Here is a 16,171-nt window from a genome sequence, read left to right on the forward strand (position 1 = left end):
TTTTAATTCCCCATCAGATGCCAACCAGCTCTTATTAACTGTTGCAAAATCCTGCTGGTTATACATACACAATATTTTCTGTATCTGGATAAATGGAAACCCCTCACCTTCTCCTCGGGAAAAAAACCAAGTGGGGATAGAAAGTAGGCTGCTGTTTCTCCAGATGACCCAAGAGGAAACATCAGCTAAGGTGGGGACTTCTGAAATGGGATGAAAAGTTGGGAAAGGCTTGAATACACTTGAGCATGATAAAGCCAGCATGTGGGATTATTAACTTAAAAGAAGTGAGGCATCTTAATAGGAGGCATCTTAAAAACATCTCTAAGTGTATTAGATTGAGAGGTCTTCAAAAGAAAAGCTAATTCTCCCTATGGCCCATTGGCTTGCCTTAAGCTATTACAGGAGAAAACTTGGCTATAGCACTAACATGGAGAACAAACAAAACAACAAACAAGAAAGAGCTGAAGTTCCTACCCTTTCCAAAGGACTAAATTCTCTCCTTACCCCGTGGTGTCAGCAAGAATCCCAGCAGACACTCAGGGGAGAAGGACCCCACCGACGGCCAGATAAGCCCATCGGCTGCAAGGGAGAGAACTAGGACTCAACGCCAGCATTGCTTGGGGAGTGAGGAGCCCCAGGCAGGGGCACTGGCTCTGGGGCTACAGGAGAGACCTGGATGGGGGAATGCAGACAGAGGATCCAGGCAGGAGGGAAGCACAGGAACACAGCAACACTTGCCATGTGGGATTTCAAAGGCCTGCTCAGTGGGGCCTCAAGCCCTCAATGTAATGCAAGCAGAAAAATCAGCTGCCACAACATAGTGCTCAGACCCAAGATGTGCTGGTGTTTTAAAACCCTTAAGTTTAAAGATTGCTTAAACCTACACTTGTATCACACGTGTCTCCATCAGGATAAGGGGGTAGCCTTTTTCACACTCCCTGCCCTCCTCCAATTCCACAATATTCTGGTGGGCATTGAGCCCCTCAGTTGTGAATTTCTAGGTGAAGAGTTTGATGCTAAGAAACCACTAGGCTGATCTTTCGATTTTTCTTTTTCTACACATAAGAGTAGCTAGTGACAGTCCAGTGGATTTTGAAGGAAGGCCCTGCCATAGATTATAACTATAATTGATCCCTAAACTTTATTTCTTTGCCCATTTCTCTAAGTACAATAGCCTTTCAACAACCATTTTTGTAAAAGTACTCAAGCCTCCCAAACAACTTTATTCAATAATTCTAAATTTTCTTCCTAACAGATAACGTCTATGTGATTCAAGAAAACTCAGCCCTCTTCCCAAGATATACACCTTTGTGTTTTGTTTATGTGTAGAAAGAGCTAGAAACTCTTTAATGAAGTCACTGTAGACAAATTTTAAACAAGCAGACTGCTGTCTCAGACATCAGCTATTACAGTGATTGTGTAAAGGGTGTGAAAAGAAAGGACCTATTTCTAGGCAGAAAAGGACAATGAAATAAATTTGGTGAAATAAATTTAACTCACTGTGAGTTAAGTTGTATTAGTTAATTGAGATTAATAATGCATACTATTTCGGAATTGCCATTTCAATGCTTGCAATGGTTTCTGCATCTGAAACACTTATCTCAAACTTTATAGTCTTTATACATATTCAAAGTCAAGGGAACTAATGTTCAAGAAGAGCAAATTAAAATTGAGATGACATACCACTAAACACACTAAACTAAAATTAGGAAGACTGGGGGCACCAAAAGTTGGAAAACGTTGAAAAAAACAACATAGTTAAGGGACTACATTTTGGGTAAGTAAAAACATGTTCTGTAGTAAAACAATTTGGAAACAGAGAACATTTAACTTTTTATGTCGAATGTAAGGAAACACAAAAGAGATGATTTAACATGTAATCATGTAACTTATGATTACAAAATAAGACATAGTCCAATTTCATCTTACTTGAGAAGTAACCATCTTACTAAGTCATAAGCACTCTATATCTTTCAATGTCTTATCAGCACAGAGGTGTCAATTTATAAAACTGTACTTGAATGAAGTTTTTTTTAGATTCAAATGATTGGCTTCATAGTTTCCCTTTAACTAAAATTGAGTCCTTTTTAAAATGCTTTTGATCATATTTTCCATTGTTGAAGTGAAAACCTGTATCGTTTCTGTTCCTATAGAGAATCATCTTCTGTTTTCATTTGTTTTTTTTTTTTTTCATTTTAATCTTTCTCCACTCAGAACGTCCCTCGTTTGGCTGAGGAAAGTCATGCACATTGTCTGGTGACTAAAATTATTTCGCCTTCACCAGAGCACTGCAGTGCAGGATGCGGAGGGCTAACGTGGGGCTCTGGACATCCTGGAACTGAGAGAGTGCATTCACACCAGCCCCCCTCTCTTGTTCAAATAATGATCTGTATGTTGGGTAGCAGGCAGAGTCTCCCCAACCTATGGTTCACTGGTGGAGAAATGGTCATTCAGCAGGTTTAGCCCTCCTGCCAAAGAGCACTCACATGACAGCAGCCAAGTCACAATCCCCATCAGCTCTCTGGATGCGACATGTCGTCACTCTTTCCAGAAGCCTTCTGGAAATATGATGGGAAACCTCGGTGCAGCAGCTGGAGGCAATGGGAAGTATGGCTGAAAGAAGAAAAGAAAGAAATGTGAAATCGTATGGTTTATAGAACACATGTTGCTCAGTCGCCAACGCAGGTCCAACTCTGCAACCACCATTGACTAAAGCATGCCAGGCTTCTCTGTCTTTCACCATCTCTCGGAGCTTGCTCAAATTCATGTTCATTGAGCCAGTGATGCCATCCAGACATCTCATCCTCTGTCGTCCTCTTCTCCTCCCACCTTCAATCTTTTCCAGCATCAGGGTCTTTTCCATTGAGTCAGTTCTTCACATCAGGTGGCCAAATTAATGGAGTTTCAACTTCAGCATCAGTCCTTCCAATGAATAGTCAGGGCTGATTTCCTTTCGAATTGACTGGTTTTATCTCCCTGAAGTCCAAGGGACTCTCAAGAGTCTTCTCCAGCACCATAATTTGAAAGCATCAGTTCTTCGGTGCTCAGCCTTCTTTATGGTCCAACTCTCACATCTATTCATCAGTACCATAGCTTTTCTTATGGTTTTACCATAGGAAAAGCCATAGTTTTGACTATATGGACCTTTGTTGGCAAAGTAGTATCTCTGCTTTTTTATATGCCATCTAGGTTTGTCATAGCTCTTCTACTAAGGAGCAAGCCTCTTTTAATTTTGTGGCTGCAGTAACCATCTGCAGTGATTGTGGAGCCCAAGAAAATAAAATCTGCCACTGTTTCCACTTTTTCCCCATCTATAGAACACTGGCCTGGCTTTATCTTGGAGACTCCAGAGAAACAGAATGTTAACCTGCTTGAAGGAGGAGCAATCACTTACTGGGGGCTTTGTGTACGCAGACCACAGAGCAGGACACGCCTCCACCTTCCAGAACTCACATTGTATTTTGAGGAGATAAAACTAAGCACAAACAAAGACATAAAGCAAGGAAACATGAGGGTAGTGGTGTTGCGACCGGACTTGCTTAAGGAAGCAAGATTGATAGAGTGTCCCAAAAACTCAGAGGGGACCAACCACATGGGTCCCTGGAGCAGATTTGAAATTAACTGCCCAGGAAGGACTTAACTGAATCTTTGAGGATTTGGAGGGACGGCAAAAAAATGGAGAAGACTTGTCTAGGCTAAATGAAGTGCACGGTCAAGAGTTCTGAGATAGGAAAGTACAGGGCACACTTAGGGAATACAGATAAATAGACCTCTTTGTCTGAACTAAGCTACTCAGAAGCTGATTGATGAGGGATATGGTTCAAAAGATAGACTGACATCACATCATTGATGCCTTGAATGTTAGTCTAAGGAGGTTTATCTTTTTTGAAATGGACTCCATTAAAGATCGAGAAATGAAAAGAATGAAAAAAAAAGATCGAGAAAAGAGAAGGGTTTTGGAAAAATTTGTCTTGCAGTGATGAGCAAGTGGGGATAAGTGGGGTGTGATTAGGGCAGGAAGTCAAGTTAGGAGAAACTATGTGACCCAGATAAAAGGAGAAAAGGGCAACACAAATATGAAAGGAAACCTAGTCCCCTACTAAAATGTGTATCCGCAAATTCCTCCTGCACATGCTACCTGCACGCAATATTCTATGCTTCCCATTCCTCCAAGTGGGTAATACATTTTTTAAAAAGTTAGAAAATATGGCTGCAAGTGGCAGTCTTAACAGACCGAAGTTAGCCCCTAAATTAGGATTAAAATCCCTCAGTTGTGTCAGCTCTAAGCCACAGAGGTCTCTGATCTTGGGACAAGAAGAGATTATTAGTGAAAGAAATCAGGTTTAAAAAGCCATATATGGTATGATCCCATGTATATGAAATGTCCATAGATAAATCCATAAAGACATAAAGCAGATTAGTGTTTGCCAGGGGTGGCAGTAGGAGGGAATGGGGAATGACTGCTAACAGATACAAGGTCTCTTTAAGGGGTGATGAAACAGGCTGAAATTAGATAGCAGTAATAGTTGTACAATTCTGTGAATATACTAAAAATCACTGAATTGTATACTTCCTTTGTTCATTTTTGTTTTTGTTTTGGCTGTGCCTCACAGCTTGCAGGATCTCAGTTCTCCCACCAGGAACTGAACCCAGATCAAGGTAGTGAAAGCCCTAAATCCTAACCACTAGACCACTGGTGAACTCTCTACATTAAATGCCATTTTTTCTTGGCCACTCTGAACTGTGAAGCAAGGCCCATGACAGTAAAGCACTGAATCCTAACCACTGGACTGCCAAGAAATTCCCTATTTCAATTTTTTTTTTTTTAAAAAAGGGCAATGGGAGAACAGAACGCTGGTTCTCACATTTATTAATGCATTGATTTCCTGAAACTAATAGTTCCTTTCTTTGGCTACACTGTGCTCCTATTCTCCAAGTAAAGTTGTTTTAATACCCCAAACAAGATTTTGGACTTATTCATGTAACTATCCATTCATTCACCCATCTTACTATATTACTATGTGAATTCTATCTATAACTGTGTCTCCAAGTTCTTTTATATTGAATCAGTATGTTAGACCCTGGGAGGAGAAAAATGAACAGTTACTATTACACAGAACCCTCTATTAGTTGTCACGACTCTTTGTGACCCCATGGATATAGCCCACCAGGCTCCTCTATCCATGGGATTCTCCAGCTAAGAATACTGCAGTGGGTAGCCATTCCCTTCTCCAGGGGATTTTCCTGACCCAGGGATTGAACCTGGGCCTCCCACATTGCAGGCAGATTCTCTGGCATTGAGCCACCAGGGCAGCCCCAGTTGTGACCCAGACAACTATAAAATCTGAAATGGACTTGAAGAAGGAATTCATAGGGCCTGGACTCCATCTCAGGCCTGTCCGTGCTGATCGTGCTCGGCTGCCTCTCCAGTGGACTCTGAACTCTCTGCTTAGTGCCTGTGGGAACGACAATGGAAGGATAAGACCCCCTCCGGACAGGGGAACCTTGAAGATCATATCCAGGTTACTCATCGCCTAAGAGAAAAGAGACACTAATCACCCCTGACACTATCTATCAGAATGTAAGCACAGGCTTATCGGTTATTAACTGTTTGGAATGTAACTGCGGGCTGATTGATTATTGACTGTTTGAACACATAACACGGGAATGATGGGGTTATTGTAGTTGTATTTACCCTGCCTTTGTTTATGTAAGTCTCAAGGGAATTGAGGTGGTGGGTTTGGACACGTACACATGGGGTAGGTGGTGGGTTTGGACACGTACACATGGGGTATAAAAGATTTTCACAAATGCTGGACGGGGTCCTTGGCTAAGAGGTGACTCTGCCTTGGGCCCGCCGGTGTAATAAACTGCACTCCACTATCTGCATTGTCCTTCTGAGTGAGTCTGTTTCCCGGAAAGCGTGGCTATAACAGACTTTTAAAAGCTATGTGGGAATTAAGAATCATAGGTGAACTTATGTGTTTAAGAATTCGAGTTATCTGAATGCTGACATCAATTAAAAGCACAGTTTTAACCCAGAAAAGCACCGGGGACCTATATGTACTTAACAAACTGGATGACATTTCTCAGATATAAAGGTAAGACGGACTCACCTGGAGATCACTTAACCTATCAGATTAACTATCAAAAAACAAGAGGCAGGCAAGCATATTTGGTGTTTGTAGCTGTGACTGGTGCCCTAGTGAGGCACCTGGAAATACAATAGGCCAAGAAAGACCAAGAATCCTTTGAAGAGTACACAAGTTAGGCAATGAAGCTTGTGGGATGGTTAGGACTAGGGCGAAGGTAAGATTCTTGTAGATAACATCACCCCCCAGAGGTTTTCTCCTGCAACTTCCTGTCAGAATATTTCCACTTTTAAAGAACAATCCATGCTTCCCTAGCAGTCCAGTGATTAAGAATCCGCCTTGCAATTCAGGGGACACTGGTTTGGTTCGATCCCCGGTATGGGAAAATCCCATGTTGCCACAGAGCATCTAAGCCCAGGAGCCACAGCTACTGAGTCAGTACTTAGAGCCTTGGAGCCGTGCCCCACAACCAGAGGCCCGCACAGCACAACTAGAGAGCAGCCCCGGCTCATCAGAGCTGCCTGCTCACAGCCATGAAGACCCAGCGCAGCCCCCAAAAAGAACCATCAGGAATGTCCTCTGATTTCAATAATTAATGTAACTATAAAATCATTTTTATTTTTGCATTTTTATATTTTTGCATCTATGCTCATAGAAAAGATTAGTCTATATTTTAATCCCCTGAAGTCATCCTTGAATGTTTTGAGTGTTAACATTACATTAATCACCAACAATGCATCAGTTAGCTTTCTCTATTTTTCTATTATTTGGAAAAGTTTGTGTAAGACAAGAATTGCCTTTTCTTTCACTGTTTGGTAAAACCTGTAAAACCAGCTAGGCCTGGTGTCTATCTGAAGAAAAGATGTTCAACTCTGACTCAGTTTCCTTAAGAGTTATGTGTTTATTTAGATTTTCTATAACTTCAATCAGTTTTGATAGTTTTCTAAGAAATTGTCCATTTCATCTAAAATTTTTAATATTTTGTCCCTGAAAGAATTCAGAACACATGACCCCGAAGTATTCCATTCTGGCATGTTGATTATTTTAAGTTAAAGCCAGAAAAAGAGCAGATGCAAAAAGGGCACTCTGACCTTCCTAAAAGCAAGATACAAAACTTCCAAGTAAAAGGTACTCTCCCTGCATGCAGGGAGCCAACACACGGGACCCCGCCGCCCTTGGAAAGGCCATAGGGGAGAAAAACCTTACGGGCAAGGCGAAAACCTTACAGGCAAGGCGAATCAGGTTATCAGGGGTTTTTTGAAAAGGCCAGCTCACGAGATCCCACCCATGACAAGGTCATGAGGAGAAAGCCTGATAGGCAAGGCAGATCAGGTTTTCAGGGATTTCGGAAAGCTGCCCCCGGCTCTCACCTTAAAGATGATATCTGTCTTTCTGATGCCTGCCTCAATGGACTACTCCCTAATTTCTCTGACACAGGCAGGAAGGCCTTCCCCGATCTCTTCCCAAATAAGAATCAATTTAGAATTTTAATCAATAAGTTTCCCAGGTGGTGGTATTTTATGAAATTATTTAGGGTGAAAGGAGTGTTTTAATTCAAACTCCTTTGCTGGTAGTTTTGTTAGCCAAATGCATTTATGCGCTTGGTACTAATATACATGATTGCTTATAATATCCTAATCATAAAATAACATAAAGAACCTGATTATATAAAAGCCCTAATAGATATAGAGCCCTTTTAAGGGGTAAAGGAGTCCTATTGGAAAACATAAGAAAATTATTCTATAGGTGGTTATTGGGTTGTGATTTGCTGGCTATGTTTTACTTGCTGTGTTTTGCTTGCTGTATTTTTGCCTTTAATGTGCTAAGGTTGTGTTGTGGAGACCACTGTTAATAAAGTTAAAGATCTAGGGAAATAAGAACTTAGCCCTAGTGTGGTAACAATGAGATGGTTGTTAATTGTCAGCCAGGAGTGCTAGGTAGAAGCTGCCTAACTGAAGCCGCAGAGTCTGTATGGGGTAAACTTCTTAGATAAACGCAACTGACAACTTTTGCAGAAAGATTAATTTTTGTGTTAACAAGAATATAATTCTACTCTGTACTATTGCCCTATGAGACTGCTACCTTTCAGTTAAGGTCACCATAGAAACAGAAAATAGGTTTACAATCACCTGACCTGCAAAACTGTTGATAGGCCCCAAGGCCAAAAGATAATGTACAAGACCCTCATAAACAAAGAAGTATGCAGAAAACACCCTGGTTTTGTGAAGAACAAGCTGATGTAATGTTAAACTATCTTCCCCTTAGAAATGTACTAATGTAGGGTATAAAAGCCACGGTAAAAAATAAAGCATTGCCAGACTCTGCCAGACTCTCTGCTCTCTCTCTCTCTCTCTCTCTCTCTCCCTCCCTTGCAGACTTGGCCCTATCAAGGCTAGTCTCACGTCTCTCTCTCTCGCCGACGCCGTTCATCCTGAGGGTACCCCCTGGATCCTGCCGAGGCTGGACCCCGGCACCTGCACCTGGGGAAGAAAGAAATTTTTAGCATTTTCCAACCTTCTGGGTGAAATGAGATGGTGTCTCCATGAGACATGAAGTTGCAGCCAAGGAAAATCTGTACAAACTTTGTTAAACTAACCCTTATCTTCCTCGTCTCTTTCCCATGCTTAACTGCCTTAGTTCAAGTTCATTTTCTCACATTTTCACAAATTACCACTTTGTCCAACTTTATATAAAAGCCATGACTCAAACTGCTTCTTTGAGTCTTCATTTCCTTGTGAAGGCACCCATTAAATAAACTTTATGCTTTTTTCTTACTAATCTGTCTTTTGTTATAGGGGTCCTAGTAAAGAACCTAGAAGGATGAAACGAAAGTTGTTTTTTCCTCTCCCCTACATTACACCATTATTTGTAGTTAAGAGTTCTTTTTCCATTATATAGAGTTTTTAATAGGCAGTTCCTGTGCAAAGTAACCGTTTAAAAACTTTGATCTAAATAATAATGTATTTATAAATTTACAAATACCATTTCCTCAGAAACTAAAAAAATACCTTCAACTCATAGGCTAAATGAGAATCACAAAATATTAATTCTGGAAAACAATGGAAATGGTATTTATTATAATGGTGGGACAGAGCTAAGTCTAGCATAAGTGTATTTATTTAAAACACAAACAGGATAAAATAATTGAGTGTCAGCCACAAATTGGCACCTGCCATGGGTGCTTGCCATCTCCCTCTACAAGGATTAAATCCTGCTGGACTTCAGCTGCTGACCTCCAACACCCCTTGAAGGAGTTCAGGGTGGAGGGCAGAAGTGAGGCACTCCGCTCCAGGAAACTGGCAGGACAGGTCTTCAGAGAGATATTCTCAGGAGCTGATTTTATGAGTGCAATTCTTGTGGATCCTCATGTCTGGAAAAGCACTAAAATTCTTCATGGTGACGATTGTTTCTCACGTCTAGCAGAAGTTGCAGGAGTCCAGCAGAAACTTTCCACAAAAACTATGTACTTGATTGCATATAGTCCGCCTTTACCAAAATCACATACAGACTGTCTTCCCCCTACCTCTTTGGAACAGTTTCTCAGAGCTAGCTGAGGTGGTGTCTCCCAGGGTACAATCCTCATACTGTCCCACATGAAACGTAACTGGCAACTCTCAAGGTATGCATTTTCTTTAGTTGACAGGTGTTCCACTCATGTCCCTAGAAAAGCAAAATCAGAGGAAAAACTAAAACAAAAATGGGGAAAAGACACAAGCAGAACGGCGTCCCAGCCTTGACGGCTGGCCCAGCACACGTGTCTGCAGGCGAGGGCGCCGCGGGTCGGGAGGCTGGGTGCTGGAGCGGAGCGCCCAGCTCAGGGAAGGGGAGAAGCGGGGCGGAGCGCCGGCGCTGGGCAGCGGGTGGCGCCTGCAGCTCCCCTGGGCCCCGTCCGGCCGCTTTTCCGGCTCTGCGGCTGCGCAACCTGCCGGGCGGCTTTCTGTCTCAGCCCGCGTTCGGGAGAGCACCGGGAGCGGAGCCCCGGTCAAGGATAACAAGGACTGCGGCTGGAGGAGGGTGGGGCCCTGCGGCCGGCGAGGCTACTCCGCCGCCGCCATCCCCGGGAACCGCAAGCACCTGCGCCCTCCGCCGGGACTTCGCCGCCTCTGCCCCGCAGCTCCAGGGGACGCGTTCCGGCGTCCGGGGCAGCCCTTCCTGGAGCTGAAGGGGAAAGCAGATGTGTTGGGCATGTCTTTCCCACCTCCGTTAGTTTTGCTGTTGTTGTTGTTGCTTGATCTACCCGTTTCTGATGCACGCAGGTTTAAAAAAAAAAAAACCAAAACTTACACTGTTGAGATTGTGTCAGGTTTCGGGGGTTTTGTTTTGACGGTCTCCTTTTACAGGACATCGCTTGGGTTCAAATGCAAACGAATACTCTCCTCACCGGGGTCCGCATCTCATTTAACCATCATTTACCATTACCCAAGCCAGAAACTTGTATATCACTACCTCTTCCTGCAGTCCACAGCCAGTCACAAACACCTGTAAATTTTACTCCCTGGACATTTCTCAGATTTGTCTTCCTGCTTTTCGTCGCTGTTATCACTGCCCAAGTTCCAGACGTCATCAGATAACTACGGAGCATCCCAGTTGCCTTCTTGCTCCCAGTCTTGCCCTTTCCCCCCATGGATCTGAGGTCTTATGGTGCCATGTGCTTTTCTGGTTTTATATATTTATATATGTATAAATTTTAGGGTTTATATGACTATGCCTTTTGACTGTGAACTCCCTCGGCATATCTTTATGCCCACACCACATAGCACAGTGCCTGGCGTTAGTGCTTTTCTTTTTTTAAAAAATAAGTTTTTGGTCAAGGTCTTATATCCCAAGTGTCCTAAAACTGCACAGTGCTTTTTAAAAAACATGCCATCCTCCCACCCTCAAGTAATTAGGGGCTAATTCAATATGATAAATCATTTGTATTATATTTAATATTTTAAAGATGTTATTAGTATCTCATTAAAAGTATTATATTTTACTATAGTGTTCTTGCCAATGTTCCTGTTGCTTTGGGGTTGTCATTGTTGTTTCCAATATTAAGTGTCAGAGAGTTAAATGGTTAATTTGCTGCAAATGTCTGTCTCTGATTTGACTTTATGTCTGTGATGCAATTTTGGTCACTAAGAGAAGGCTTTAACTATTTCCTTACTCAAGACTTTATAAGACCAACAGTAAAACACTGCAAATTCGTGATATAACAATTAGATTCTGAGCTTTAAGGATTCTGTTACTGTAGAGGGTGACCCAGCTTCCTCTCTTAGATGTATGGCTACTCAAAGTGTGGTTCTCAGAGTTATGGTATGGTGTCCCCTGGGGGCTTATTAGAAATGCAGTTTGGAAAACACCAATACAAGTAACACTTTAGAGAACACAGTAGAATGGAAACAGAACAAAGGCACATGCCATTGTTAGAGAAATATTCCCAGGATAAAGCTGAAAATGATAAGAAAGATTCACTTGGCTTCTGTCAGTATCTCAAGTCTACAAGTACAATTTAAAAATGGCAATAGGTATTAAATTTTTTAAAGTGAAAAAAAAAAAACAGAATGACAGCACTTAAATGTTCCAATTATACTTGGTTGGGGACACATTTCCGCTTCTAGTGAATTTCATACTTTAATGGAGCCAAATCATACGTCGAATACCTACAAACAAATGTGTCCACTGCTGCACCACATAGGCAAGAAGGACTCACTAAACCATGATGCACGAAACTGCTGTGTCCAAATAAAGTCCTCTCAGATACTTCTTGGAGCCCTGAGATAATGTTTGTGTAACAGGGAATGAATGAAAGTCGGACACGACTTGGTGACTGAACAACAACAAATATATATTTATATATATGTATTTAACATACATAAATTTATAATTATAAATTTATGTAAATATATAAATCTATTATGTTTATAATAAATTTATTATATAAATTTATATTTGTATAAATATATATTTATATATTTGCTGTTGTTCAGTCACCAAGTTGTGTATATATGGGGTCTATGCCTGGTTTATATTTATACATCAAGTGATGTAGTAAAATAATTTATATGTCATCATTAAGAATAAAAAGAATTTTTTCTTTACAGGAGTCCATATATGACTGAAATTTGAGACAGTTGCTACTGTGTTATAAGAAGTCACTCTGCTTCTCTAGACATAGAAAAGAACATAAAAAAACCAAATATGAGGGGAGTTTAAGAGGGAGGAGACATATGTAAGCCTATGTCTGATTTATGCTGATGTGTGGCAGAAACCATCACAACATTGTAAAGTAATTAACCTCCAATTAAAAATAAAATTAGATTAAAAACAGAACACACTGAAGGGCAAACTTGAAGAGAAACCAAGGTTACTGGGCATGTCATGTCTGGCCTCTTGGGGACCACTCCTGATGCAATGGAGAGGCCCAGTTTACAAGCACAGATGTATATTCTTGGCAACCCTCTGCAGTGAATCTGCTAAAACTGAAACAAACAAAAGATAAAGTTTTCTTTCAGGATTCAAGCAGCAAGTCCCTAGCACATATCTCTAATCAGGAGCCATCCTACTCTGAGAAGGCAGATTATCAGAAGAAACTTGAAGAAAGCCAATTTGGAACTCAATGAAGCAAAATCCCCCAACTTGTATCTGCTGGACAAAGTGGACATTTAGTCTTTAATGTAAAATAAAAACAGTAATATCCACAAACCTTGGGTTGTGACTTCAAAGAATCTGGCTTTTGGCCATTGAATAATAGACATTTTTATGGAGTCAGAATTGATTTCTGGGAATTGGCAGCCACCTCATTGGGGGTGGAGTATTGCCCTATCTTTGGGTAGAATCCAAGACTTTTAATTATGGGTAAGTCAACCGCTTCCTGATTTATACAGAACATTTGGGGAATGCCAGTTACTAAGCCATCACATCAAGATGGCCACTGTAGGCACCATTAAGATAATGGAACATTTAATGCCTTAGGAAACAAAACATATTTTCCAAGTCTCAGACTGACAGAGACCACTTCCTTATTTCCCTGAGCCCAAGGCAATAGCCATAGGGAGTGTTCACCTCCCTTCCTCCCATCCTGACCTTCCTCCCAGCCTGCATTCCTTACAACCTCCACAGGGTACTTGAGACACACAGACCCTTGAATGGAAGCTTCCTACAAAAAGCACTGGACAGTGACTGCAGTCATGAAATTAAAAGACACTTGCTCCTTGGAAGAGAAGCTATGAAAAAACTAGACAGCATATTAAAAAGCAGAGACGTCATTTTGCCGACAAAGGTACATCTAATCAAAGCTACAATTTTTCTAGTAGTCATGCATGGATGTGAAAGTTGAACCATAAAGAAGGCTAAGTGCCGAAGAATTGATGCTTTTGAACTGTGGTGTTGGAGAAGACTTTTGAGAGTCTCTTGGACAGCACGGAGATCCAACCAGTCAATCCTAAAGAAAATCAATCCTGAATATTCACCAGGACTGATGCTGAAGCTAAAGCTCTAATACTTCGGCCATGTGATGTGAAGAACTGACTCATTGGAAAAGACCCTGATGCTGGGAAAGATTGAAGGTGGGAGGAGAAGGGGACGACAGAGGATGAGATGGTTGAATGGCATCACTGACTCAATGGACATGAGTTTGAGCAAGTTCCAGGAGATGGTGAAGGACAGGGAAACCTGGCATGCTGCAGTTCATGGGGTTGCAGAGTCGAACACAACTTAGCAAGTGAACAACAATATATATTGGGGTGTACTTTTAAGGTTAACTTAATATTAATACATGTCCCACCAAAAAAAGGAAGGTACATCACTTATTTCTAAACGGCAGAAACTTGGAGATTCCCAGACAATGTGATTTTCCTGTGACCCAAACTGCGTTGGCTTCCCTGGTGGCTCAGATGGTAAAGAGCCTGCCTGCAATGTGGGAGACCCAGGTTCAATCCCTGGGTCAGGAAGATCCCCTGGAGAAGGAAATGGCAACAAACTCCAGTATTCCTGCCTGGAAAACCCCGTGGACGGAGAAACCTGGTGGGCTACAGTCCATGGGGTTGCAAAGAGTCGGACATGACTGAGTGACTAACACACAAACCACCTTAGGAGAAGCCCTGAGACTAACTCAGAACGTTAGTCACATCTCCTCAGCTCTTTCTTATCATCACCAACTGTTCCTTTTCAAACACCCCAGTGTTTTGTTGTTCCACCCACTTTGCCAGAACTCATTCCCAAGCAGACCTTGGCCTTGGGTCTGGCAGGGCTTTCCTCATCACCCTGCTCCCTCTGCCTGCCCTTCCCTCCCGCCTCTCCTGGAGGAGTGCTGCTGCTGCCTCTGCCACAGGGAAGGCTAGAAACAGGCCAAGAAGCTGATGGGGGAGACATATACACCTTTGTTTCAAAGCTTCATGTGAAAAGAGAAAAAAAATCGCATTGCCAATACTAGGAATGAAGCCTTAGCTGGTAGACTTTTGGGAAACAATGGATCTGAGTCCTAAAATCTCCATGGTGAAATTTTCTGAAAAATTTACAGAAACATAAAATGAAAACCTTTTTGCCTTGATAAAATAGAAGGATAGAGATGAAGAACTGTGCTCATTAGTTAAGTTCTGCACATTGGGGTGCTATATTGGGAGTCCCTAAGCAAATGCCTACAGGAGCCAAGCAGTTAATAGGATGTTAATAGCCAAGCAGTTAGTAGGATGTCCTTCTCTCTGTCCAGAGAAGGAAAGAGGCTAGTCTGCTTTAGCTGTTTGTTTGTTTGTTTAACTTTTTATATTGTATTGGGGGATAGCTGATTAATAAGCCATGTTGTGATAGTTTCAGGTGAATGGCAAAGGGATAGTATGCTCTATTCATTCTTGCCAGAGAAAGTGGAACCAGTGTTCCCAGACTTGATTTTTCAGGAGAAGCCCTAAAATCCAGTTTTTATGTGTGTACACACCACTATGTGTGTGTGAAACCGTCAATTTAAAATGCTGCCTGAAGTTTTCAAAAAGCAGACCAAACAAAATTTACATTTTACCTCTGTTCTGAATTTAGAGAATCTATTCAGGGTAAAGTTTCAGAAAAGAAGATAGTGGAAAAGAGTCAAATCAGTCAAGTATTAAATACCTATATTTAGGGTTTCCTAAATACAGTAGAAAAGATTGCCTCCAGTCTAAATGCAGTTATAATCTTCATTATAGATGCCAGCAACTCAAAATAGAAGTTCTCTCTGATATAATTTGTATGGTTCAATCTCCTTTTTCCTGAGTCCCTTTTGTAAGATCAGACTGAAGTTTTGGTTTTCAGTATCCATAGGGCTGACTTTGGTCTGAAAGCTTGCAACTTGCCAAATCCTAAACCAGAGGTCAAGTTTATCTTTCTTCCAGGAATGTGCACACTTGTATTTAGATAGTTTAGCAGGTAGAGTGAGGGGGAGATAGCTGAAGACAGCCTTTAATAGGCTCTCGTTCAGCCTCTACTGGGGGATTTTCTAAGATAGTATCATCAAAAAAAGGAAGCACTGCTCAAAATTACACAGGTGGCAAATTACTGATATTCCTATTCAAATGAGGTTCCTTTCTGAAATTGCCTCTTGGAGATGAGGGATTGAAATGTGTGCCATTCTCATGGAGATAACTGGAAATTCCTGCCCCTAACTGCTGGCGGTACCTCGTTCCTTCCAGCTCCATCTTGGAGGGCAGACCCCCTCCTTCCATTGGAGGCTGAGATAGCCGGACCCCCCACTCACCTTCCGAGGGGCGAAAAGCCGCACAGGCAGCCAAAGCCAGGAGGGCAAGTCCTGTCTGCTGCATTCCCATCTGCCCCCGAGTGCAACAGCAGCAGAGGCGAGGCGGTGAGATCAGGAAATGAGGCTAAAAGAGTCCTTGGGTGCAGAGAAAGAGCGTGGAGGAAAGCAAGCCAGAAAGCCCCGCCCTGGGAGGTGCCAGGGTACCTCTTTCTCATGTTTCTTTCCTTGAAACTGGGCTCTTTCTCAGGACCAGAGCTGTTTTCCACCACCTGGGGCTCAGGCGATGTCAGTGGTGATCTGTGATCTGCCATCTGGTGAGGTTCTTGTGAGTTTGGAAGTGTGCCCCAGAACTGGGAGACAATTAAAAAACACCTGC

At 42.1% G+C, this 16,171-nt stretch overlaps 1 protein-coding gene across 1 annotated transcript in view; it reads right to left on the reverse strand.

Moving 5' to 3' along the window:
* The window catches only part of CCL28 (C-C motif chemokine ligand 28), a 16,803-nt gene extending 850 nt beyond the window's left edge, over nucleotides 1–15,953 (reverse strand). The window contains exons 1-2 of the mRNA XM_065905364.1: nucleotides 15,796–15,953; nucleotides 2,487–2,613 (exon numbers count right to left, since the gene is read on the reverse strand). Coding sequence (XP_065761436.1) covers nucleotides 2,487–2,613; nucleotides 15,796–15,865 — 197 coding nt within the window. The 5' untranslated portion in view covers nucleotides 15,866–15,953. The remainder of the gene's footprint in view (nucleotides 1–2,486; nucleotides 2,614–15,795) is intronic.
* Nucleotides 15,954–16,171: the final 218 nt, after the last annotated feature.

This window comes from Muntiacus reevesi, chromosome 14 (assembly GCF_963930625.1).
Source record: "Muntiacus reevesi chromosome 14, mMunRee1.1, whole genome shotgun sequence".
In the NCBI taxonomy this organism is placed as follows: domain Eukaryota; kingdom Metazoa; phylum Chordata; class Mammalia; order Artiodactyla; family Cervidae; genus Muntiacus; species Muntiacus reevesi.